The sequence below is a fragment of the Diabrotica virgifera genome, chromosome 9 (assembly GCF_917563875.1).
Source record: "Diabrotica virgifera virgifera chromosome 9, PGI_DIABVI_V3a".
Lineage (NCBI taxonomy): Eukaryota > Metazoa > Arthropoda > Insecta > Coleoptera > Chrysomelidae > Diabrotica > Diabrotica virgifera.
This window is the reverse complement of record NC_065451.1, coordinates 85,329,739-85,355,348: the sequence shown is the minus strand read 5'-3', so window position 1 is coordinate 85,355,348 and position 25,610 is coordinate 85,329,739. Positions and strand designations below refer to the sequence as shown.

General features: G+C 33.4%; 1 protein-coding gene across 1 annotated transcript; it reads right to left on the bottom strand.

Annotated features, from left to right (window-relative positions):
* Positions 1-24,222: 24,222 nt before the first annotated feature.
* LOC126891068 (uncharacterized) lies at positions 24,223-25,371 on the bottom strand. Its single transcript, XM_050660246.1, has one exon. It carries the CDS (start codon positions 25,369-25,371, stop codon positions 24,223-24,225), a length of 1,149 nt encoding a protein of 382 aa, XP_050516203.1.
* Between the last annotated feature and the right edge of the window lie 239 nt (positions 25,372-25,610).

The following is a 25,610-nucleotide window of genomic DNA, read 5'->3' as shown; positions in this document are numbered from 1 at the left end:
CATATCTTCTTCCAATCAAAGATTGTGTTAAATACCTTGGACTCTATTTAGACAGAAAATTACTGTGGAAAGATACCATCCACCATGCAATAAAAAAACCGAGAATGCTATGAATATTTTGAGAGCATTCTGCCATACCAAATGGGGAGCAGATCCAAATACCGCTTTACTGTTCTATAAAACAATGGTTAGAAGTATATTAGACTATGGCAGTCACCTATTTGGAACAGCAGCACATACTCACCGAAACAAAATAGAGACCCTGAAAAACACAAGTTTGAGAATATGTCTTGGTTATCTTAAATCTACCCCAATAAATATTATAGAAGTCGAATCTGTAGAACCTCCACTATCTTTCAGAAGGCAGCTAATTAGTCATAAATTTATGGCTAAAGCCATATCCAAAGAAGCCAGCTATCTTCGTAACATTCACGACCTCACTGTCCTAGTACTCAGCCATCCATATTGGCAATCAAAAGCTACTCCACTCCTAGTAAACAGCTATACCACAATGGCACAAATCTCTAACTCCCTGTCAGTCAACAAAACTATACCTATCTACACCGAACCTCCCCATGTTTTCTTTTCAAAACATATAAAAACATACTACCTGGACCCAAAAGAAAACTATCTAGAAACCATTAATGGAAGATGGCCTGAACACCGATACATATATACTGACGGATCCAAGTTGAATGGAAAAGTAGGCTGTGCTTTTTATAACGCAAACTCTTCCCAATATTACAAGTTCAAGCTACCAGATGAGTGTTCCATCTATACCGCCGAAACAATTGCCATAGCAAATGCATTTAGATACGTCCAGTCGAGAAACACACAGAATCATGTTATATTCACTGACAGTAAAAGTGCAGTTGCCCGAATAACAAACCTGAAATCATCGAAAAACCTTACTCACATAGAGGCAGAAATGTTAAAACTGAACTTTGAAGCAACAAAACAAAGAAAAACAATAACTGTAGTGTGGATTAAAGGGCACTCAGGAATAAAAGGTAATGATGTAGTGGATACACTAGCCAAATCCGCCACTGACACAGGCTACCATCTAACCACCAATATTGTTCCATCTACAGATCTTAGCTCCAAGTTTACTTCACATTTAAAACAATTGTGGCAGCAAGAATATAATTCATCAGTCACAGGGCTTAACTATGTCGGCCACCAAAATAACATACCATTGAAAAGCTGGTTTCATGGATTAACAAAACGAAACTTCATTGTTACAATAAACAGAATAAGATCTAATCATGCTATGACTCCTTTGTACAAATATAAAATAGGACTGGATGAAAACCCATATTGTCTATGCGGAGAAGTTGGTGATATGAACCATGTAATCCTAGAATGTTCAATAAATAGGAAGAGCATTGAATCATTTTTCGAAGATATGGTAAATCTCAAATTCTGTTTGCCAACCAGTCTAAATTGTATAATTTTTAGTAATAATATTAACTTATATCAATGTTTGTATAATCATTTAATTCGTTGCAAAATGAAATTGTAAAAAACTAACACCATTGTAAGCAATTCTGCTATAAAAAATATTATTGTGTGTTCACGAAAAAATTAACATAAAAAAATAATTTAAAAAAAACGTTAAAAAAAAGTAAAATAATGATAAACAAATAAAAAAAAACAAAAAAAAAACAATGAAAAAAAGGAATTAAAACTAAACAAAAGACTACATAAATAAAGCGTTAAAAAAAACAAAAAATATAATTAAAAAAAATAAAAAAAATATACATATAAAAAAATGCACTAAACAGAAACACACACATTTTACTAACATAATAACATTTATCCTAGGGTGTGAGAATTTGAAAAATCAATTTATTTATATTGGATCAAAAAAATTGCTCCCTTTATATTTCATAAATAAAAAATAAGTCTGGCTAATTGGCTCATGCCAAAGCCAATTTAAAAAAAATTAATATTTATGTCGGCTAAACTATTGACATGATAAACAATCTTGGTATAATTTCCATATTAGAATTTGCGGCTGTTCCCCACAGTTCTATCTCATAGGTCCAAATTGGCTTCAACACCGCTTTGTATAGGAGTAATTTATTTTGTGTTGATAACTGGGATTGTTTTCCTATTAGCCAGTATATGTCTCTCACTTTATGGCCCAATTGTTTTCGCTTGGAAAATATGTGTTTTTTCCAGGTCAGTTTTCTATCCAGGTGAATCCCAAGGTACTTTACATAATCTTTCTGTGGTATTTGTTTACAGTTAATACATACAGGTGGACAGGTTCCTCTACGGGTCGTAAATGTTACATGTATCGACTTCTGCTCATTTGGTTTAATTCTCCATTTTTGTAACCGTTTTTCGACTTCAGTTATGTTATTTTGTAGTAGTTCTGATGCGATGTTTGGATTCTTGTTGGAGCATAAGGTCGCATTATCACCTACAAATGTAGCTGTTGTTGTGGCAGGTGATGTTGGAAGATCGGCAGTATAGAGTAGGTACAGGACAGGACCCAGTACACTTCCCTGGGGGACACCCGCTGTTATGGGTTGGAGTTCTGATATTTCATTGTCGTATTTGACTCTAAAGCGTCTATTTGTAAGGTATGACTTTAGTAGTGTGTAATAATTTAGAGGCAAACAACTCCTCAGCTTATAGAGCAACCCCTGGTGCCATATCTTCTCAAACGCTTGTCCTATGTCTATGAACAGGGCGGAGCAATATCTGGATGCTTGGAGGTCTTTATGGATTTTGTTTACTATTCGATGTACTTGTTGAATGGTAGAATGTTTCTGCCTGAATCCAAATGTGTGAGTTGGAATTATTGCCTTGTCTTCTAGGAGAGGCGTTAGTCTTGTTAATAAAAGTTTTTCGAACACTTTGGATAGACTGATGGGCCGGTATTATTCTACCCTTTCAGGTGGTTTGCCTTATTTTAAAATGGGTGTTATTTCGGCTACTTTCCATTGTGGCGGGAAATAGCTAATTTTTATGATTAAATTGAATAATTGTGTTAGGTATGTATATCCTATTTCCGGCAGTTCTTGTAATATTTGTCCTGTGATTAGGTCGTACCCTGGAGCTTTTTTAGGGTTGGTATTGAATCTTGTTGTGGCCTTTATTTCACTTTTTTTAATCTTTTTTCTGGTAATTCTAGCTGGTATGATTCTTCAAGTGCTTGGTTTATTGTTTCCTCTTGGTTGGGGTCAGTTGTTTCATTGGGAATGAACACAGTTCTTAGGTGGTTTGCAAATGTATCTGCTTTTTCCTTTGGTGTTTTTAACCATCCACCCTGCTCTTTTTTTAATGGTGGTGTATTGTATTGGGGTCTTTTTACTTTTCTAGTAGCCTTCCATAGGGAGTAGTTTGTTTGTTCAGTTGTATCTAGTTGTTTTATGTGTTCACTGAATTGTAGATTCTTTTCTGTTGCTATCATTTCTTTTAGCTCCTTAACAGCATTATTCAACTGCGTTTTTGTTTGGGGTGCTCTAGTTGCTTGCCACTGTTTTCTGAGTTTTCTTTTCTGGGCTATTTTCTCTCTTATTGTTTATTACAGGCAGCTTGTTGTTTAACTAAGTTTGGGTGTTACACTGCATATTCGATCTCCTCATTGGTCTTTAGGGAAATGTTTAGTTGAAGTCGCTTCTCGACCAGTTGTTTAAAGATGTTCCAGTTTGTTTTGCGGTTGTGCAATACACATGGTTTTTCCCTGTGGAGAATTTTTTTATTTAGTGTTATAACAACTGGCAAATGATCGGAAGAAAGTTCATAACATGACTCCGCATGCATATAGTTCCTGTTAATTTGTTCAATTATGCTAAAGTCCAGAAGATCTGGTGTTTTATTTAAGTCGGTTGGCCAGTACGTTGGTTCTCGTGTTGTTACTACTTCTAGATTATCGTTGTTTATTGCTTTGTATAGCTCTCTTCCTCGGGTCGTATCTAGTCTAGAACCCCAACTCTGATGCTTGGCATTATAGTCACCGCCACAAATGAATCGGTTGTCGAAAAACTCTTCAAAGTCTTCTATTGTTATTTTGTGCTTTGGAGGGCAATAAACCGCAGAGAAAGTAATGGGACCTGTCCAGTCTTCTACAACTATGTTTATGGCTTGTATGTATTCTTTTGCAAGACAAGTGGCGAGATGATGTTTGATTGTGTTTTTAATAATGATTGCAGTGCCACCGTGGGCGGTTCCATCAGGATAGATGGTATGGTAAACTGTATAGTATGGAATTTTTAAGACATTTTTTTTGTGAAGTGCGTTTCTGATATTAATATTAGATCAATTTTATGACTTGTCAAGTATAAACTAAGTTCATGTTTGTGTGGGGCTAATCCATCCAATTTTAGTTTGTCCGCCATCACTTCATCTTTGCTACGACGGCGGTAAGAAGGTTGAGCATGGTGCTCATCTGGTTTATCAGACCCTTCATCATTTGTTTTAGCTCTTGTATATCAGATGGTTGTGTAGTAATTTGATTCAGTTGTTGATTATTATTTGCGACTTGGCTGTATCTAATTTTGGTATGCTCTTCTTGAACTTTCTTCGGACTCCTTCTTCCTCAGTGGTGGGTATCTTTCTTTCTGCAATTGCTTGTATACAGTGCACCCTCTGTAGTTGGCAGGGTGATTACCATTACATAAGACACATGTGACATTTTATGTTCGATGTTTCTGTGTGCATTCTTTTGTTGAGTGGTTTAACGTACATTTTACACATCTGGGTTGCCTGACACAGAAGTTCTTCGTATGCCCATATCTCTGACATTGTGCTAGTTTCCTTATAGGCCTTGGTGGTTCAAATTTTACTCTTGCATTTTGTAGTGAGTCTATATCATATATATCTTTGTTGTTAGAGCTTGATTTAAGATTTACAAAAAATAATGGAAGTGGGTTTTTTGATAATCTATGTCGTATCTTAGTGATTTGATTCACAATATGCCCTTGGCTCTCCAGTTCCGCCTTTACCTCTTCTAGGTTGGTTGTTGGATGTAGATGTCTTAGAACGACTCTGAATTATCTATCTCCTTTATTTTTGGTATGTGTGGTATTCAGTTGTCTTTTCATCTAATGCCTTTATAATGATATTATATATTTCAATTGTTTTGGCTTGAACTTTTACTTGGTCATCGTTTAGAACCTTGATTGTATGGTTTTCTTTTGCTATGCTATTTAGTAGGAGGTTTAGTGGTTTTATTTCTTTGACACCTGCAATAAATATTGGAGGAGGTTTTGGTATTGTGACATTTTCTTGTGTCTCTTCATCGCCATCATTGGATTCTTCATTTAAAAGATTAAACCGGTTTGACTTTGACGTAGGAGGATTGAGCCAGTAGTTGTCTATTTTCATCTGTTTTAATTTGTTTTGGTAATTTCCGGGACTATTTCTGTTACGTTTTCTATTTTCTGCAATTTTCCATTCTTCATCTTGTCTGGAAGTGCTCGGTAATGTTTGGTACTTTGGTGGATAAAATTGTTGATTTTCCTCTGGTTGTACTTGTTGAGCAGTGTATACTTGTGAGTATAGTATAACTGGTGGTGGTATTTGTTGTATTGTTTTGCGGTGTCATATATGAATTAATTTGTCCTGTTTGTACGTATTTGGTGTTTGGATCGACCCAATTTATTTGACTGCCTTGCTGCATGTGCATATTAGAGGAATTAAATCCACTTGCCATTTTCGTTTGTTATTTATATGGATATAAAAAACATCTAATTATTTTTAGCATGGTGATTAAAATTTAATTACTATATCTTGCTAATGTGTTTTAAACTTACTGATTTGTCGTTATCGGGCCAGGAACTTGCTTTCAATTCGCAGCGAAAGATGTTCTAACTTCGACTACTAGATAACGACTGATGATATATTTCAGGTAATTTTTGGTTGGTATAACCTGATCCTAAATGGCCAGTAATGAACCCTCCGTTTCAGTGAACATCTTTCCTGATGTCAACCAATAGTTCGACGCTGTATTGTCGACAAAGTCTTGGCTGACCTTATTGGGATGTCGCCCGTACAGAGGTTTACTCATCCAGGTGCGCATTTTTCGTCTTTAGTGAGGTGGTTTATGCGCATTTCTGGTTCCCTCAGTTTGATGGGTGTTGTGTTCTTTTTATTATTATTATCATTATTGTTATTAGAAAATGTCTGAAACACGCACTTTTCGCTAATCAGACAGATGTTATAAAAACATTTTTCTGATACCTATTAAATAAAACTACTAAATATTTTTCTCAATATTTTAAACATTTGACGTTTATTTTGTTAATCGACATTTCTTTATTTTTATTATCATTATTGTTGTTATACACAAGTCTGAAACACGCACATTTCGCTAATCGGAGAGTTTTTATAAAAACATTTTTCTGATTTTTTTATTATTTCTGATTATTACTTGATATTTAAATTAATTTATTTGACCATTTTTTTATTATTTGATATATTGATTATTTCATATTTAAATTGATTTATTTGACCATCACGACTAAGAACGGTAACATTTCTCGCCCCGTATCTCATATCGAGAATGAACTCGAAGTAGAACCTTATAAATTATCCAAAATATTTTCGATTGTACCCGAATTCGAAGGCGATCAAAAATATTCTTACAAACTTTTCTAAATGCTTGTGATTATGCCTACAATATGTCTACGCGTGATCAAAAACAACTATTAGTAATTCACATAAAATAAACTTCGCGAAAGGGCTGCGCAGCTCATTAGCTCTAGAAATCCCTTATCATATCTAGAAATCAAGCAACTTCTTAATTCCCACTTTTCAGACACTAGAGACCTATCTCCTCTTATACAAGATTTACAGAGAGTCAAACAACTTCCAAATGAATCGGCTCTTACATTCCTCAATCGTGTCCAAGTCCTTAATGCAAAAATGCATGCCAATATCCAGAAATCTAGCCTCTCTGCTCTAGAGAAACAAGCCCAAATGGTACTATCGAATCAATGGCGCTCAATACCTTATTAACCGGCCTCGATCCAAAAATTGCACATATTGTTCGTGCTAGCAATCCAAAAGACCTTTCAAAAGACCATTCATTCGATCAATCAACCGATTTAATTGATAGCCAAGACTATCAGGATTTTCTCACAGTTTCAAATCAGAACCACCCACCAGAAAATGGCATTTCAATGAAAGAACCTTTGTCTTAAATACAAAATCAGATCCAAACTCTAAATTTGGACGACATGAACCCGTCTCTGAATGTTCCAGAACAGAAATTCCTCTGAGCCCTCTTCCTGCCATAAACTCTAAACATCTTTATTATACAGGGTGTTTAGTAAAGAATGAGCCATAGCTTAACCATATATTCTTGAGATTAAAATGGGTCAATTTAAGCTAACTTACCTTAGTACAAAAGTTGAAACCGAAATACAGGGTGTAAAAACTAAACTTTTATTTTATTTACTTTTAAATATTTCCTGACAGGCATGAGACAACAACACGAAATTTGGTAAGTGGTGCTGGTATTGTCCACCCTACTAAATTATATTAAACAAACGTTTCTGGCTACTACCACAGGCGTACGACGGGGGAGCGTGAATGGTTGACCCTTTCCAAATTCTACGCCACTGGCGGAATTGCCATTTTAGTGCAAATTTTTTATTATCCAATACTTTCTATGTAAATAACATACTCTTCATTCGTAACGATAAAGCCATTAGTTTTCGAGATATTTGAAAAAAAAACGAGGGAGCATAATACATTAATCAAAATAAGTGTGCCTTTTCATTTTTAACTTCAAATATCTCGAAATCGAATCGATTCAATCGTTACGAATGAAGAGTATATTATTTGCGTAGAAAGTATTGGAGAATCTAAATATTATGCTAAAATTGCAGTTTCATCAGTGGCGTAGAATTTGGGAAGGGTCAACCATTCACTTTCCCCTGTCGTACGCCTCTGGTAGTAGCCAGAAACGATTATTTAACATAATTTAGTAGGATGTATAGTACCTACACTTTCTGACAAGTATCATAAGGATATATCAAATAGTTTTATAGTACCGGGCACACATAGTTCTTAATGTTTTAAATAAAGAATATATTATAAAAAAAGAATACTTTAAAATAATTTGACATATCAATGTCATACCTGGCAGAAAGTGTAGGCACTGTACACCCTACTAAATTATGTTAAATAATCGTTTATGGCTACTACCAGAGGCGTACGACAGGGGAAAGTGAATGGTTGACCCTTCCCAAATTCTACTCCACTGATGAAACTGCTATTTTAGGATCATTTTTAGCTTCTCCAATACTTTCTATGCAAATAATATACGCTTCATTCGTAACGATAAAGTCATTAGTTTTCGAGATATTTGATGTTAAAAATGAAAAGGCACACTTATTTTGATTAATGTATTATGCTACTTCGTCTTTAGTTTCAAATATCTCGAAAACTAATGGCTTTATCGTTTCGAATGAAGAGTATGTTATTTACATAGAAAGTATTGGAGAATAAAAAATTGCACTAAAATGGCAATTCCGCCAGTGGCGTAGAATTTGGAAAGGGTCAACCATTCACGCTCCCCCGTCGTACTCCTCTTGTATTAGTCAAAAACGTTGGTTTAACATAGTTTAGTAGGATATATAGTACCAGCACCACCTACCAAATTTCGTGTTGTTGTCAAATGCCTGTCAGGATATATTCAAACATAAATAAAATAAAAGTTTAACTTTGACACCCTGTATTTCGGTTAGTATCAACTGTTGTACTAAGGTAAGTTAGCTTAAATCTACCCATTTTAACCTAAGAAATCGAAAGAGCTATGGCCCATTTTTTACCAAACACCCTGTATAAAGGACGCATCAAACAATTTTAAATTACTTATCGATACCGGTGCAGCTATTCCTATTGTTAAAGAAAATACCGCGAAAAATTTCAAACCACGATTTCTCGAAAATATTACCATGCAGGGTATTACAGACCAAAAACTTCTTATCACCGAATCCACTTTATTCCCTTTCCAAATGAGAAACCCCCTAAAGTATTCATCTATGATTTATATATTGATTTTGGTGGAATGTTAGGCCCCGATTTTTTTGAACATTACGAATGTTCAATAGACCTTAAGAACAAACAACTAATCACAAACTTTACAAAATTACCTCTCTACAAACTAGAAACTAATTCGCTTAGCAAAGAACTCTCTGATCAAATTCAGATCCATCCCAGATCCGAGCAAATATCCAATCTAACATGTCATCTGTCGAATACAGATGCAATTTTGCACAAAAATGAAAATGATCAAGTCCATACTTTCAACGCGTTAGTACACGTGAATGAAAAAGAAAAATTTCTGACATTTATTGTAAACCTAAACACAATCCCCAAAATTATCGATTTTTCCGATACCACAATTAAACCCTATTCGAACCACCCTATTCTAAATTTTCAGTCAAACAATAACTTGGTAAATTATTGCTCTGATAAAATAGACCGAAAAGACAACATCAAATCTTGACTTCAAAAAGAACATATTAACGAAGAAGAACGAGAACTAGTAACAAATCTTTGTTTAAAATATAAAAACAAAAGCACCAATCAATCTGAAAATTCTGATGACCATCCATTCAATAACAATCAATCCGAACAATAACACAAAAAACAAAAACCACGAATTTACACCTTACCAACTCATTTTTGGATATACTTCTATTAGCCCCCTGAAATATTTTATAATGTCAAAACTTACGAATTTATACCGTACGAACTCATTTTTGGATTACTTCTATTAGACCACCCGAAATATTTTAAATTGTGAAAACTCACGGATTTACAACGTATGAACTTTTATTATACCACCCGAAAAACTTTATTATCCTAAAGACAAAGTCCAAAATAAGTTTTATGGACCACACACTCTATAATGACAAAGTCATTACCTTCCTCTCTAGCACCAACTTTACACTGCTGTCTGAAGATCCCACTAAAAAGATCATCAATAAACTTAAAGACAACTTGAAGCCTTTTGCAGAATTTTTTTCAGAACAGTTTGCTCCTTATTATAAAATACCAAGTAACCCGCTGACACCCAGACTGATGGTTTACCTAAGATACATAAAGAGGGCATTCCTATTCGTCCAGTTGTGAGCTTCATAAACACCCCAGTCTCTATTCTTTCCAAATTTATACTGAACCTCATCAATACTTTGACGAACTTCGCCCCTCGTTTTTCAGTCAAAAACACTAGTCATCTAGTCAACAAACTCCAACAAATAAATCTTCGTCTTAATATCACTATGCTTTCATTTGATGTTAGCAATCTTTTCACTTCTGTCCCTAAACAAGAAACTATTAATCTGGTACACTCTCTTCTTAGAGCCAGTTCAATCACAATGTCTACTACAGATTCTATCATCCAATTATTACAATTTTGTCTTGCTCAAGACTTCTTTGTTTTCAATAATAAATTTTATAGACAACCTGATGGCTTGATGGCTTAGCCATGGGTAGTTGTTTATCCCCTCTCTTAGCTGATACTTTCATGGATCATCTAGAATCCACACAGATCATGAAAAATCCGGAGATTCTACACTGGTTTCGTTATGTGGTTGACTGTTTGTTATTCATAGCCGGGAATTCTAATTCAGCTGATTCACTTCTTTCTAAAATCGACCAAAGCCACCCTAATATTAAGTTCACTATGGAACTAGAATCATCCCAATCTATTAATTTTCTTGATCTCACTATCACCAGATTAAATGGCCATTTCGATTTCAGTATCTAGGAAACCAACACAGACTGATCATGTCATACCGCTCTCATCTAATCACCCATTTTCACACAAATATTCAGCATTTCACAGTTTCATACATCGTTTGGAAACTACCCCTCTATCACGATCCAATTACAATAAAGAATTGAACATTCTTAAACAAATAGCTTTCAATAATGGTTACGAACCTAACATCATGGACAAGCTTATCCGTAAGAGACAACTAAGAGTCTTGAGAGAGGCTGCGTTCCCCAGGGATTTGACCACCAAACCCTTTTACACTTCTTTACCATACCATCATGAACGTTTGTCTGAAGATATTAGAGATATTATTAAAAGATCAGTTAATAACATTCAAATTTTATTCAAAGTAACAGGTAATTTAGGACAGTGTCTCTCCAACTCCATAGACCCTATTAACTATATGAATCGTAGTGGTGTTAAATAAATAACATGCTACATATATAGGGAGAACTTGTAGGTCACTCGCCTCCCGTTCCCTTGAACATACTAAAAGAGAAAATACATCAACCTTCTCTCAACATCTTAAACAAAATAACCATGCTCTTAGTATCCCAGACAACGTATCTCTATTACACAACATCCCTGAGAAAAACTTTTTGAGATTGGACCTATACGAGGACCTTGAAATAGTCAAAGAGAAACAGAGAAGTCCGAATTGTGTTAATCGCCATGTGTCTTTCAATCGTGACTTTCAACCCTTACATCGTCAACTCTTTTCATAAATTACATTATAAATCTGTTTCTCATATTATCTTTGCTTCCCCTAATTATTCTTATCTATATTAATACTGTTCTCATTTCTTTATTATTTCTTTCTTATCTACATTTACACTTTCAGATATTAAACTCAATTTTCGATAATCATCTAATCCTTTCTTCAAAAAAATTTTTTCTCCCAAATAATTCATTTTAACGATATTTACAACATCTATTTGTCACAACTTTTGCACAACTGTATCTAGTCAGTATCTCTCCCATCTTTGTCAACCTGGTCTTCGTTTAGTGTCCAATCATAACCATTTCACTTTCTCAACTCATTCATCCAACAATACAATCCATACAATAATCAAATTTCTCACATCAAGTTATTCTATCAGCCCACCTTCTACTCACATCATCAGGTTTGTTTGGTCGTTGGGTCTCTTGAGTTCCCAGTCTCTCAATAATTATTATCATTAATTTTCATAATTGTGATATCAAACAAATTTTTTTATCCACAACTTCATTTATCTATCAATCGTTCTTTTATTCTGTTTTACCTTTTAATTTAATTAAACTAAACACATTTTTAAAAAAAATTTCCCCATTTACTCAATAATTTTACTCAACACTCAACTTCATCTGACCTCACTTTAGACATAGCTTAGATACTTTTATCCAATTTTATTAATTTTCTTTGCCCTAGATGTTATTTTACATAAAAGGACAGAATAAAGAACGGACTAAGCTTTAAAACAACCTTTTCAGTCATTTAAATTGGTGTTGATGAATCCATCTATATCCTATTAAATATAAAAAAGTTTTTTTTTGTATTTACAATATTCCTCAGCATTTGATATCACAACCCCTATTCACTTGTCTCATCTTCATGCAGCCTTTTTTATCAACAATCATTTGTATTGGTTCACAAATATTAATTATCTAATTTTAATACAAACCGCAAAACATGCCACCTGTATTTTGGTTTGCTATCTTCACTTTATCAATTTATATACAGCTCATTGATGATTTTGGAATTTCAAATTCGCCCATTATTTTATAAATCTTAGATAATTTATTCGCACTAAGTTCTTGTAATTTTATAATTCCAACACACAGATGTTAGCTGTTATCATTGCTTGTACCATAAATAACTTTAAAGGCTATAGCGGGATAAGATGGTCAAAAATGCCCCCGCACCGATTAGCCCCGCTACTTATGTTTTCGATAAAGGATATAAAATTATGCCCTCATGCAAATTTTTAGCTTCCCAGAGGTCCTAAAACGTCTTAAATCGAGAAAAGAAGAATTTTTAGGTTTTATTTTTTTGTGGGCGCCATTTTACTTTAAAAAATCTGAAAAAATTCAAGAGGTTGTATCTTTCAAATACAAAACAACCTAATTTTTTTCAGATTTTTGTAATAAAAAATGAGCCCAGGAAACATTTTTGAAATTTTCAAAAAATTTTTAGGTTATGTTAATATGATTTGGCCAACTTTTAAATAATATTTTTTTGAGTACTTTTTGCCGTTCTTTTAAATGGCAGAGGCAGAATTTTTAATATCTGAGCGGAAAGATCGAAAAAATCGAAAAAACCGTTTTTGGCTGTCTCGAGATGCATCTCGGGACAGCCCAATTTTCGGATTTAGGATCCTGACTAAAACAACTGAAAAAAGCAACGAAAATTGTGAATTGTGTCATAAAATTTGGTATGTGGGGTTATAATAATATTTGGAACAACTTTTCCAAATAACATCGATATCTGTAAGGCGAAGCAAATCGAATCGCATATCGAAAATTCACCCTGTTTGTGGATTCGCAGTAGGCCAAGTTTAAAATTTAAAGTTCAGTTGACTATTTTAAAAATTGTGAACCATCAACCTGTATGACTGTGCAAAATTTCAAATCTGTATATATTTTGATAGCCGAAACATAGGGGTGTGTTCATCTTAAATGCGACACACTGTATCTTATCAATTTGATAATTTATTGCAACTAATATAGTCGTATTTTTTATAGATACAATGATACAAAATATACAATCAAAGTACTGACTAATTCACTAATTTTGTCATAAAAAGTTCAAATTGATTGCATAGTAGTATTGAACCAATTATTATGTGTATTAATAATGTGTATTATAATTATGTGTCATACTATACAGAATGAGTTTTATGTATGGAAACCCTCAATTATCTCCGAAATGGCTTTCACGATTTTTATGGATTGTGGTGGGTTGGGGTTTTCTAATGTGGCCGATATTATAGTAATTCTTACATTGTTGTCAGATCTTCCGTTTTTCTGAAAATCTAATTAACTTTGTTATTTCAAATGGAACACCCTGTATATTTTTTGCGTTTTGAAGTCCTTAAGAAATACTGATTATTTTCCATGTTTTATTCCCTATACCTAAAGGCCATAATTTCGGAGTTATTGCTACATTTATTTAAAAAAACTTTTTAAACAAATTATAAAAATCAATTTTTTCGGCCTGCGTAGACATTATTTTACGTTCTTTGGACCATTGGGAACAAAAAAGTTCTCGTGTAATTTTTGTGTAATAAAAGTTAATCGTTTTCGAGGTACATATAAATAATTTAAAACTGAAAAGAAATCGAATAATTACGATTTTCAAGGTTAAAAAACACAAATCAAAAATATTATTTTTGAAACTGCCTACTATACAAATTCAAGCTAAGGCCTTATTTTATCAGTTACCAATAAGTAATTTGAGCTTGTTTCATTCTAAAATATTTTTTTTAGTTTTTAATGCAGCCCGATCGCGCTTCCTCTCATATGCGCTCATTAACATTTATTAAAAAGCAATGTTTTAGAATAAAACGTGCCAAAAATTTTATAGCGAGCCCCTGAAAGAAGGGTTTGGGTACTCCGCAGTTTCAAAAATAATGATTTTTATTTTTGTTTTTGAACCTTGAACATCGTCATTAATCGATTTTTTTTCAGTTTTAAATTTTGTTTATAACTCGAAAACGATTAACTTTAGAGAAAAAATACAAAAGACCTTTTTTTGTTCCCAATGATCCAAAGAACGTAAAATAATGTCTGCACGGGCCGAAAAAATTGATTTTTATAATTTCTTTAAATTTTGTTTTTAAATAAATGTAGCAATAACTCCGAAACTATGGCATATAGGTATAGAGAATATAACATAAAAAATAGTCAGTATATCTTAAGGACTTCGAAACGCAAAAAATATACAGGGTGTTCTATTTGAAATAAGAAAGTTCACTAGATTTCCAGAAAAACCGAAAATCTGACAACAATGTAATTATCACTGTAATATCGGCTGCATTAAAAAACCCCTACCCACCAAAACCTATGAAAAACGTGCAAGTCGTTTCCGAGATACTTGAAGGTTTTTATACATAAAATTCACTCTATTTATTATAATAATTATAATAATAATATTATGTACGCATTAGTTGGTTCATTATTTCAATGCAATCAATTTGAACTTTTTATGATAAAATTAGTGAATTAGTCAGTGTTCTCATTGTATATTTTGAATCTATAAAAAATACGACTATATTAGTTGCAGTAAATTATCAAATTGATAAGATACAGTGTGTCGCATTTAAGATGAACACACCCCTATGTTTCGGCTATCAAAATATATACAGATTTGAAATTTTGCACAGTCATACAGGTTGATGGTTCACAATTTTTAAAATAGTCAACTGAACTTTAAATTTTAAACTTGGCCTACTGCGAATCCACAAACAGGGTGAATTTTCGATATGCGATTCGATTTGCTTCGCCTTACAGATATCGATGTTATTTGGAAAAGTTGTTCCAAATATTATTATAACCCCACATACCAAATTTTATGACACAATTCACAATTTTCGTTGCTTTTTTCAGTTGTTTTAGTCAGGATCCTAAATCCGAAAATTGGGCTGTCCCGAGATGCATCTCGAGACAGCCAAAAACGGTTTTTTCGATTTTTTCGATCTTTCCGCTCAGATATTAAAAATTCTGCCTCTGCCATTTAAAAGAACGGCAAAAAGTACTCAAAAAAATACTATTTAAAAGTTGGCCAAATCATATTAACATAACCTAAAAATTTTTTGAAAATTTCAAAAATGTTTCCTGGGCTCATTTTTTATTACAAAAATCTGAAAAAAATTAGGTTGTTTTGTATTTGAAAGATACAACCTCTTGAATTTTTTCAGATTTTTTAAAGTAAAATGGCGCTCACAAAAAAATAAAACCTAAAAATTCTTCTTTTCTCGATTTAAGACGTTTTAGGACCTCTGGGAAGCTAAAAATTTGCATGAGGGCATAATTTTATATCCTTTATCGAAAACATAAGTAGCGGGGCTAATCGGTGCGGGGGCATTTTTGACCATCTTATCCCGCTATAGCCTTTAGTAGCTGCGTAAGCAAAATTTCATAAACCTTCAATCATTGACAATTGTCGTCCTGACATCAGACAGATTCGCTTTTAAAGTTTCATCTATTAGTTGACTGCCACCTCTTACAACATAATGACCTAGTTACCTTTTGACCCATTTACAACGTGTGGGAGTCATATGTTGCCCTAGGGCCGTATCCTTAGGAATTTTATCCATCCTTTGGACTTTTCGATGTTTTTATTTACATAAGACTTTTGTATGTATTTGAAAGGCTTTGACCTTTGTATTTTTTGGTTGGCTCACCATGTTCTTGTAAGTATAACCAAACTTTGCTGTTAGCTTGGTCATCATTTTAACTTTAACATTTGCTTTAATTAATGTGATTATACTTATTTTAGGTAACACTGCTGATGCTCTTGTTACAGAGCCAAAACGTTGTTCATATGTTTGTAGCCCTTTTGGGCTTTTTAAACTAATATACCTTTTATCAAGAAGAACATTTTTTATTAAATTTCACTTGTAATTAATGGTATACAGCCAACTACAGGAAGTTCTTCCTTGTGGATTTTTATTGGCCCTTTCGAAACCCAAAAAAACCCACGTAAATTCCGCTACTTTATTAGATACCCAATCTAATAGAACAATGAAAGTAAATTTTGATAAATTATCTATCATGAATAATCATCCTCTTAAATTCCACACACTTATTTCAGTCATCCACTCCCAGTATATATTAACCACAATTAACAACACTATCAGAATCTTCCTTTATAAAGAATTTATTTTATTTATTAAGCCCAACAACCCTTGAAAGCATAGGCCTGAGAAATTTAATTTTCCTCACAATTACTATTAGGTAAATAATATTATAATGTAATACTATAATATAGACAATGTTACATTTATTTTTATTAAACACTTAATATCAGTGGATAAATTCTCCTCTCGTGTATTTGCAATACTTACATTTACTAATAGCTTGTAATAGCAGATTGTAAATTTGTAAATTAAAAAAGTGCGATAGAAAATGTGACATAGAATTATCATGTTTTCATGAATGGTTTAGACTTATCCAATATTAGCATAGCTGCAGTTCCGCCTTATCTTTAGAAAAATACTGAACAGTGGCGGATCTAGTGGTGAATAGGGTAATTCCCCCCACAACATGGTCCAGAATTAAAGAAAAGATTGTTGAAACATAAAATATATACTATATTAGATGACATTAAACTTACTACAGACAGACAAATTCAACCCAATTAACTCGATAGTTAGGAAACTTAAGGGAACTTATTGCACATCTATGTCTTGTAGTTTGGGTCTATCTATTTTATGTATTTTAGGGTTAGTGTTTTATTGGAAGTCACCCCCTCTCCCAAGGCAAATGTTTCGCCACTGCTATTGAAGCGCCTACAGAAAATTGACGAACAACAACAATAAGTGCTGCTAGAGCAGAACAAGACATCTCACGTTTTCACGCATGCAAAATAGAATGCATCTAAAAATCATTAGATATGCTGACAAAGCAGTAGTTTTTGCAAATAGCTTAGATTATTTGCAAAGAATAATCTCCAGCATATCAGATATGAGCGGAGAAAATGGACTTGATCTGAATACGATACAAAAAGAAAAAAACCAAGTACGTACATGGTAGTAGGTAAACGCGAAATATTACAATATTTTATGCAAAAATCGGGTTTATGTCATTTTCAACTATCTGTACGTTAAGATTTTGCTGATTTCGGTTAGATGCAGCATATGTCGTGTTAACTAACGATTTATCAGGATACTTCAGTAGCAGTGGCGGAAAATTTGTCTTGGGGGAGGGTCTTCCAATAAAACACCAACCCCAAAATATATAAAATAGATACACAAAAACTACATAAGACATAGCTAATAACATGCGCAATAAGTTTCCTGTAGTTTTCTAACTGTTGAGTTGATTGGGTCGAATTTGTCCGTCTGGAATGAGTTATATGTAAGCTAACATATTTCAAAGTGTAATAATCATGTTTCAACAATTTTTTCTTTAATTCTGGACCGTGTTACGTGGGGAAATCCCCTATTTCCCCCTAAATCCGCCACTGTTCAGTGGTTTTCTAAAGAAAAGGTGGAACTGCAGCTATGCTCTTATTGGATAAGTGTGAAGCATTCATGAAAACATGATAATTGTTATATCACTCTAGCAGCACATTTTATATCGCAGTTCTTCAATTTTCTGAGGAATTTTCGGAGGTTTTCTGAAGACTAAAATACGATGCATCTATTGTTGACCACGAAGTCACATGCAACACGCAAATATGCATGAAAAAAATGAGACTGTCTTTAATAAGTAATAGAAATTTTCATTCACTTCACCGTAAATTAGTGCACTTAACTTAAACCGAGTACCTGAATTTAAGAACTTAAGAGGCCTGTAGCACGACAATAATATTTTACACCGGTCCCGGTCCCGGTCCCGGTTAAATTTAACGAAACTTTGGTCAATGATAGTTCTCAGTGAGTAGATTAAAAATGTCCATGGCACCTAGGTCTGAAAAACAATTGTTATTGTTATTTTTACTCTATTCACCATCTATTTTCACACCTCCATATACTGATCTTTGCATTTTCCTCTCCCATCTCTGTAAAAAGTCTATTTATTATTTTTTTGTACCCATGTTTCACGTGCATATGTAGCTGTATGACGGATATCTGTTTTGTAGACTATAATTTTTTGTTTTTCTTGAGACACATTTCAATTTCATTAATGATCGCAACACTCAATACTTTTTGTTTCGTTTTGCTATTTTTGGCTTTATCTCTCAATCCACATGTCCCTTTTCATATAATTTCACACTCACCTGAGTAAACTCTAAAACTCATTCGAACAGACATTTTTTCATTCTATCTAAGGTGAAATTATCTTCTTTTTCTTTATCTCTTTCTCCCACTACCATGCACTTTGTCTTTTCCTTATTTATTACTTATTTTCTTATTTATTAGACCTCATTTTTACCTCTTTTACTTTAATATTGTTCATTAATCCTTTTAGTTTTTAAAAGTCCACAAGGAAAAAGTTTTCCTGTAGTTTGCCGTATACCATGTAATACAAAAACAATAAAATCCTTTATAAAGGGTATATATTTAAAATCCCTCAAAGGGCTACATCACCGAACTAGTTTTCGATTGGTTGACCAATCATCATCAGTCATCATCATCATCATCATTTGGCTCTACAACTCTATGTGAGTCTTGGCCGCGTTTACTATTTCCCTCCATTGTTGTCGGTCTTGAGCAGCTATTTCCCATTGCTGTACTCCCATTTTGCGTAGATCGCTGGCTACTGCGTCCTTCCATCTCTTTCTTGGGCGACCAACTGACCTTTTTCCATCGGGCCTTTCCCAGAATGTGGCGTTTAGAAGTCTTTCGTCACTTGATCTTAGTACGTGACCCGCCCATCGTATTCTGTTTGATTTAATGTAGCGTACTATGTTTTCATCTCCGTATATTGTCTGGAGTTCATCATTGTGTCTTCTTCTCCATTCTCCTGTTGTCTCTTCTCTGAAAGGCCCATAGATAGTTCGCAGTATCTTTCTTTCAAGTACCAGTAATTTTGTTGTTTCCCGCTGATTCAGAGTCCAGGTTTCGCTTCCGAAAATCCGAAATCCGAAATTCCGAAATCATCATCAGTGCTTACCTAAAATGAATATAACCTGGTAAAATAATGCAAAGATTATAAAATTTTGACTAGGATTAAGAAAAGTTGTAGGTTATACTGACGTGATCTTACATGCTAACCACCAAGATATAGTATTAGAAAAATATGTGGGTAAAAAGCATTTACAAATAATCCGTCAAGGAGTCATCGATTAAAAATGCGAACAACTTAAGCATGGATGTTTAAAATAAAATATTTCATTAATACGCCCTAGGTAACATCTGAGCTATTATTTATACAAGTCAAATCATGTGAACATGTCAAATCATAGCTCATAGCTCAGATGTTACCTAGGGCGTATTAATGGAATATTTTAAACATCCGTGCTTAAGTTCGCATTTTTAATCGATGATTCCTTGGCGGATTACTTGTAAAGGGTTTTTATCTGCATATTTTTGTAATACTGTATCATGGTGGTTAGCATGTAAGATTACGTGAGTATAAACTACAACTTTTCTTAATACTAGTCAAAATTTTAAAATCTTTGCATTAGTTTACCAGGTTATATTCATTTTAGGCAAGCACTGATGATGATTGGTCAATCAATCGAAAACTAGTTCTGTGATGTAGCCCTTTTAGGGATTTTAAATATATACCTTTTAAAACGGATTTTATTGTTTTTCTTTTAGTTTTTCTTACCTGTAATTAATAGTGTTAAATTTATACATTGCTATACATCGATGACCATGTAAAGATAAAATGTTTCCTGTATCTTTATTTTACTTTTTCTAATTACTCCTTCTAGTTTCAGTTTAAAAAGAGTCGTTGATAGTTCTTGTTGAAACAATTTTTCGTTTGTTTCAAAATTGTTAATTTCGTCCCTTCCACACTATTTAGCTTGTGGTGTTATCCATAGTTTTTCCATCCTGACGATTTTACTTAGTACGCTTATCTCTTTCATTAGTTCGCACATTCTGTTACCGCTTTACCTTATCAATAGTACTACGAACAGGACACATACTGCTGTTATGTTCATAGCACGTAGTCTGGATTCTTTTACGCAACCATTTGGTCTGTCGTCGACCGATTGTTTCTAAATCCTGCCTGATATTCAACCAATATATTTATATGTATTGATTTAGCTTTTTCCTTATGATTTCTGTCAATATTTTGTAAACTAATTACTTCTAGCAACGCGATAACTATGTAATTGTCACATCTCATTTCATCACATTTTTTGTGTATGGGACATACCCTTGCTATGGCCCGCTCGGTTGACATTTTCCTGTTTCCCATATATTTTTTATCAAGTTATGTATTTCTTTGTGTAGACTTTTCTCTTCTGCTTTTATCATTTCCTCCAGTATTTCTATTATTCATTAACTTTTATTGTTTTGTCCCTATGTCGCGTTGGAGGAGCCGTGTCGAGTTGTCGTGTTGGATCCTCAATGGGACGAAAGGAGGAGCCAACTCTTGGACCTTAGGAAAACACTGACTCTAACTTATGACTTTATTTACTGTTTACAACGTCCATCAACGTAAGGTTACTAAGATGTTGTTTCGCGGGGTGGTCCTTCAGACACCCATTTCGCACGACTGCTAACTAGCATAGTAACGATCTTAATCTTAACGTGAATAATAATAATACTATAATAATGCTAATATTAATCCCTCTGTGGGCTTTTTATATCTTCTTATAATTTGGACTTTGAAAGTAAACGATTACACAAGTCTCCGCAAGGTTACACAAAAGTAGATATTCTGTACCATTCCTGGAGCAAAGTAGGGTGGGGGAAACCGGTTCCTGCCAAGGTCAAGGTCAAGGTCAAGGCCAAGGTCAAGGTCAAGGTCAAGGCCAATGTCAAGGTCATAGTCAAGGCCAAGGTCATAGTTAAGGTCAAGGTCATAGTCAAGGTCAAGGTCATAGTCAAGGTCAAGGTCATAGTCAAGGTCATAGTCAAGGTCAAGGTCGAGGTCAAGGTCAAGGTCAAAAATTAAAAATGATAAGTCCCAAAAGGTACCTTTAAATATATCCAAATACCAACTATATTTCCGACTAAATACCACCACGTAACTGTTGGGAAGTAACTTGCGGCTGCGATATATCGACTAAGAAGCAAAATATTGGGAAAAGGCGGGTTCGCACAATGCCAAGTCATGTTTAAGGTCAAAGTCGGTCAAGGTAAAGGTCAAGGTCAAGGTCAAGGTCAAGGTCAAGGTCAATGTCAAGGTCAAGGTCAAGGTCAAGGTCAAGGTCAAGGTCATGGTCAAGGTCAAGGTCGAGGTCATGGTCAATGTCAAGGTCAAGGTCATGGTCAATGTCAAGGTCAAGGTCGAGGTCATGGTCAAGGTCAATGTCAAGGTCAAGGTCTAGGTCATGGTCAATGTCAATGTCAAGGTCAAGGTCAATGTCAAGGTCAAGGTCAAGGTCAAGGTCAAGGTCATGGTCAAGGTCAAGGTCAAGGTCAAGGTCAAGGTCAATGTAATTCAAGGTCATTAAAATATTTTTATTAACTATTTATTACACTGTTATGTTTTAAATTTTCAAGCGCAGACTTGCATAAATGACAACTGTATTGCGCTAGTGGTGAGCCTTTGTGCTCTGTGCGTAATTATCACTTTCAATTTATTATTCTAAATGGAAATAACCCACAATTTAACTTAAAAATGATATTATTGTCGGCCACCTCGGACGTCGTTATCAAAATATTACTAAATTGAACAAAATTTTTGCTCAGTAAAAAATCTAATAATTTGACTCATTCGTATCGGCAATTTAGACATATATTATACATTTTAAAGTAGAAGACTTTAAAATAATGCCAATTTGCGTCCCTGGGACGACGTTGTTAAATAAAATCATTAAAAAAGATTCTTTTAATAATTTAATTTAACTCAATTATATCGGCAATTCAGATATACATTTTAAAGTAGAAGACTTTAAAATAATATTGTCAATTTTAGGAGTTCCTGGGACGACTTTAACAGTGTCAAGCTCAATGTAGTTCAAGGTCATTTGAAGGTCATTAAAATATCTTTATTAACTATTTATTACACTGTTATATGTTTTAAATTTTCAAGCGCAGACTTGCATAAATGACAACTGGATTGCGCCGGTGCTGAACCTTCGAGCTCTGTTCTCCACTCAGGACGATTAAAATGTACATAACATGGAAGACGAGTCTGAACCTCAAAATCTTGAACTGCTTTCTTAGGTAATTTAGACCAAGATTGAAGTAATTCCCACGGATGCACATATTTTCTAAAGTATTGCAGGGTAAAGTTTTCTAATTCTTCTGCTGTAAACTTGTACAACGGTTTTTGCGGGTGTTGACCCATTATGAAAGCTTTGTAACAACACTCCATTGCTATTGAAGGTTAATGTCTTTAAACATCAAACGTATCTACTTTTATATTGTAAATCAAGGTCACCTCTGAGACATGCGCAGTAATTCAAACGTAGACTACATAAATTGCGGATAGTTGTAGGGATCTTTAGTAAATTTTGTTCTTCGTATCCAGTCATTTAGTAAATTCGTCGTGAGAAGTCAGAAAGGTATATTTTTGGTAATATTGTTGCTAACTTTATTAATTTTAGTCATGGATGTGTGTGGTAGAAAAGTACTCGCTGTCGTTGAAGCAATTAGAAACTTGAAATGGGTTTTTATTGACAATGCGGATAATTTTGAGTACGAAGCCGAGCGAGCTGTTGTAAGAACAAGAAGGTACACGGTAGAAGAGTGTAACGAAGAAGCTACCAAATACCACAAGGGAGCAAGAATATGTGAAGACTATCTCTCTGACGTGATATGCATGTGTTGCTTTTTAAAAAAAAATAAAAAATCTAGGGCTGACTGATTTCTTAGATGACCTAAAAGATGTTCTACCTACTGAAGATGAAGGGGTAGATACTGTAAATACATGTAGATATAATTAATAAATAATATATTTTATTTTGTAGTTTTCATTTCAAAATAACATATCATTAAAACTGGAGGAATTTATGAAAAATATCGAGGAATTAAAAGAAAAAATAAAACAATTCGAAGATAAACAAATAATGTTTAGGTCTTTTAGTAAACTGCACTTAAGTAAGTTTTCCAAAAGAATTAAACCATATACTATGTAATTGTGTTAATAAAATGTTTTAATACTAATTAACTGTTTTATTTATAATTAAGAAATAAAACAAAAAAATAATGTAATATATTTTTATTTTTGCATTAAAAAAGTATCATACAACCAAAATACATTAGATAAAGCACAAATACATTTTTCACTATTATGATAAAAACAAGCAGGTTCCTTAACTTCTAAAGCTGGTTGTTCATCCAATTCGTATAAAGGAATAGCAATGTATTTTTTTAAATAATTTTTCTTTTCCAAACCTTTGACGTAAACTGCATCGGCGTTTCTTGTAATATCCTTTATAATATTTGCAAAATGATAAAGGGGTGTTGAACCAAAATTCCAGTCAATGCAGTGATGATTTCTTGTTAACCAAGTTGCCTGTCTCTGTAAATCGGGAGATAACATTCTAATCGGAAACGGAGACTTAAACACGTAATGACAAATTTGTGTTCCATTGAAAGCAGCTAGTTCTTTAACTATAAATTTATTATTTTCTATTTTAAATCCTTGAACGTCTATTACTAGCTTCATCGTAACAACTGACATCCTGAATTAGATGCAACCCTTTTATTGTTGTCTTACAATTTTGGTTAAAGGATTGTAAGAGAATTCTTTTTCATGTAATATTAGACAATATGCGGAAAATTATTTCCCACAGATTTACTGGTTTCAAACTCTATTCTCAAAACAACAGAACCACTTTGAATAATTTCTTTTTGTCTTGAACAGTCAGTATGGACTATGGGGGCATTATTTTTAAATTCTTCTGGATTAAATATTGGTTGATTAGTTTGAAGGTGATAATAAGATTCTTGGAAATTAGCAAACATCTCATACAATGTTGCAAAACGGTTACTGTCAAAATCCAAGTTGAGATCTTGATAAGGATATCGCTCAGAATTGAGGAACATACGAATATTTGTTAAATTGCAGTGATCAAATTTACTCATATCTTTCAGCATTTTTCCTTTTCGACCATCATGGAAAGCTACTACAATATGCCGAGGACTTTCTAATTTTGTAGTTGTTTTTACTGGCCAAGTATGACGTGTCGAATTATTTAAAGTGGGATATTCAATTAATTCCCAACTTCTAAATTTTATAGGTAGCTCCGTATTACTACGAACTATTTTGTTTAGCCGCAATTGTTCGCTAATATTAGGTAAAATATGAGGTACATTCCAATAAAGTTTATTAATTTCAATTTTTGGTTTTTCTGTTTCATCTGTAGCAATAATAGCATCAATATCATCTTTTTCTCGTATCAAGACTAATTCCTGTCTCATGTTAATGATAATTTTTTGAAAATCTTCAAAAAAGCCAGACCAAATTTTTAACGGTATGCATACATTAAAATTACCATGCGTATCAATCTTCAACTTATCTTCTTTTGGAAACCAACCAGCATTTTGTAAGAGTTTACTCTGATTTTCATTAAGCGACAAGTAGTTTTTCAAAGTTGAAATTAAACCAATATTTCGTACGGAATCAATTATAACACCATTTAACTCATACCTCAATTCTCTAAATAAATATGAAATACCGTTATTAATAAATTGAAATTTTGTAGGAACTTTATTGTCATCAGTTAACATTTTTCCTTCTATGTATATGTAACTGTTACATGGTAAAGTATAAGCATCTAGATCTTGAATATTTATTCTGATTTCATCATTATAGTTTAAATTTGATGTATATGGTTGATAAGTGTGATACTGATAAGCCTCAATAGTTGTATCACTAAAGGGTTGACCCAAGACGTGCAAGATTTCCATTATACTAAAACTTGATAACCAAGTAATTTCAAAAATTTACGATTCTCTGATGTTAACAGCTTAGATGTTATTCTTTTACTAATTTTTTTACTGCGGTAACGTCTTTTATAGGAATATTTTGGATAATTACTTTGATGAAACTGCCAAACCATTTTTACTGAATTTTTCTAAGATGTAGTCGAACAGTAATTGTTTCTTTATTAAAATTAACTAAATTTCCTTGTTGATCTAAAACTCGT

Bases quoted from the DNA above. Each gene is read 5' to 3' on its own strand.
- LOC126891068 (XM_050660246.1), bottom strand. From the start codon at position 25,371: ATGGAAATCTTGCACGTCTTGGGTCAACCCTTTAGTGATACAACTATT.